This window comes from Penaeus monodon, unplaced genomic scaffold (genome assembly GCF_015228065.2).
Source record: "Penaeus monodon isolate SGIC_2016 unplaced genomic scaffold, NSTDA_Pmon_1 PmonScaffold_182, whole genome shotgun sequence".
Lineage (NCBI taxonomy): Eukaryota > Metazoa > Arthropoda > Malacostraca > Decapoda > Penaeidae > Penaeus > Penaeus monodon.
The window spans coordinates 85,226-86,492 of NW_023647705.1; the positions used below are offsets into that span (position 1 = coordinate 85,226).

At 35.6% G+C, this 1,267-nt stretch overlaps 1 protein-coding gene across 1 annotated transcript in view; it reads right to left on the reverse strand.

Annotated features, from left to right (window-relative positions):
• Nucleotides 1–1,179: 1,179 nt before the first annotated feature.
• The window catches only part of LOC119569710, a 5,070-nt gene continuing 4,982 nt past the window's right edge, over nt 1,180–1,267 (reverse strand). The window contains exon 2 of the mRNA XM_037917757.1: nt 1,180–1,267. This exon is cut by the window's right edge and continues 327 nt beyond it. Coding sequence (XP_037773685.1) covers nt 1,180–1,267 — 88 coding nt within the window.

Sequence of the window (1,267 nt, forward strand, 5' to 3'; positions counted from 1 at the left end):
GAGAACCCTTTTTTAAATTCATATCGTATGGTTTTCCCCTTTGTGCACCCCTGAAATGGCTCAAAGATTTCTTTTTAAGACGCAAGTCTCACCTTGTTTGGTTTTCTTTTTGATTTTTAGGCTCGTGGGGGACTAGGTAAATATTCGGAGGTTTTATTCTTTCTTATAGGTTTAGGTTTTTCTTTTGTTTACTCCCTATGCCTACCCTATTCTGTTTCTTGAAAAACTTTATGCATATCTCACAGCTCTAGGTTTATCCTTGATGTTTCTCATATGATAACTAATTTTTTTGTGAGAAATCTTGTTTCAATCCCCCAGCTGTTGGCTTCTCCCTTTTTTTGGAATCTCATATGACTCAGTATACTATTTTTTTTGTTTAGAAGGCTTTGTTACAAATCTCACATTAATATGAATCCTATTTGACGTGTAGTAGAGGAATGCATTACTACTTGAATGGGTTATCTCTTGTGGGGTGATTGCACCTGGTTTTAGCTGGGGGTTTCACACAATGCCTCCAAATGGTTTTTATTTTAGTTGAGGGAAAGGCTTGTTACAAATCCATAGAATGATTCTAAATCATCCTAGATTTATTTTCTGTGAGGGCCTTATTGCAAATTCCCCGGATATGGATTTTCTTTTGTATGTACTCTTATATGCTTTCTTTTATTATTTAGGTTTCAAGGCCTTTATTAAAATATCACACCTGAGGGTTTTTTTTCCCTATATATAAATTTATCATTGGCTCACTAATTACTTTTTCTGTGGATGGTTTTATGCAAATCTCACAGCGTTGGCTTCTCCTTTGTATGTACTCTCATTGCTTGCTAGTCCTTTTGGGGAAAAGGCCTTTTTTTGCAAATCTACAGCTTAGGGCTTTTCCTTTGTTGTTTTTCTCATAGTCTTGTTAATCATTTACTGTGAGAATGCTTTTTTGCAAATATCACAGGTAGGTTTCTCCTTGTAGCTCCTATGCTTTGCTAGATCACTTTTCTGTAGAAGGGCCCTTTGTTGCAAATCTCAAGCTGTAGGGCTTTTCCCTTCGTATGTACCCCCAATATTTTTCTTTTAATCACTTATCTGTGAAATCCTTTTTTGCAAATACAAATATCACAGCTGTATGGCTTCCCATTTGTATGGACTCTCATATGAATATTGATATTACTCTTATGAAAAAATGTCTTACCACACAAAACGATTCAATTTTGCTTCCACTTTTAGTTGCATATCCTTAAGACTTTCCTTGTGCATCACCTGATCCCCATCTGAT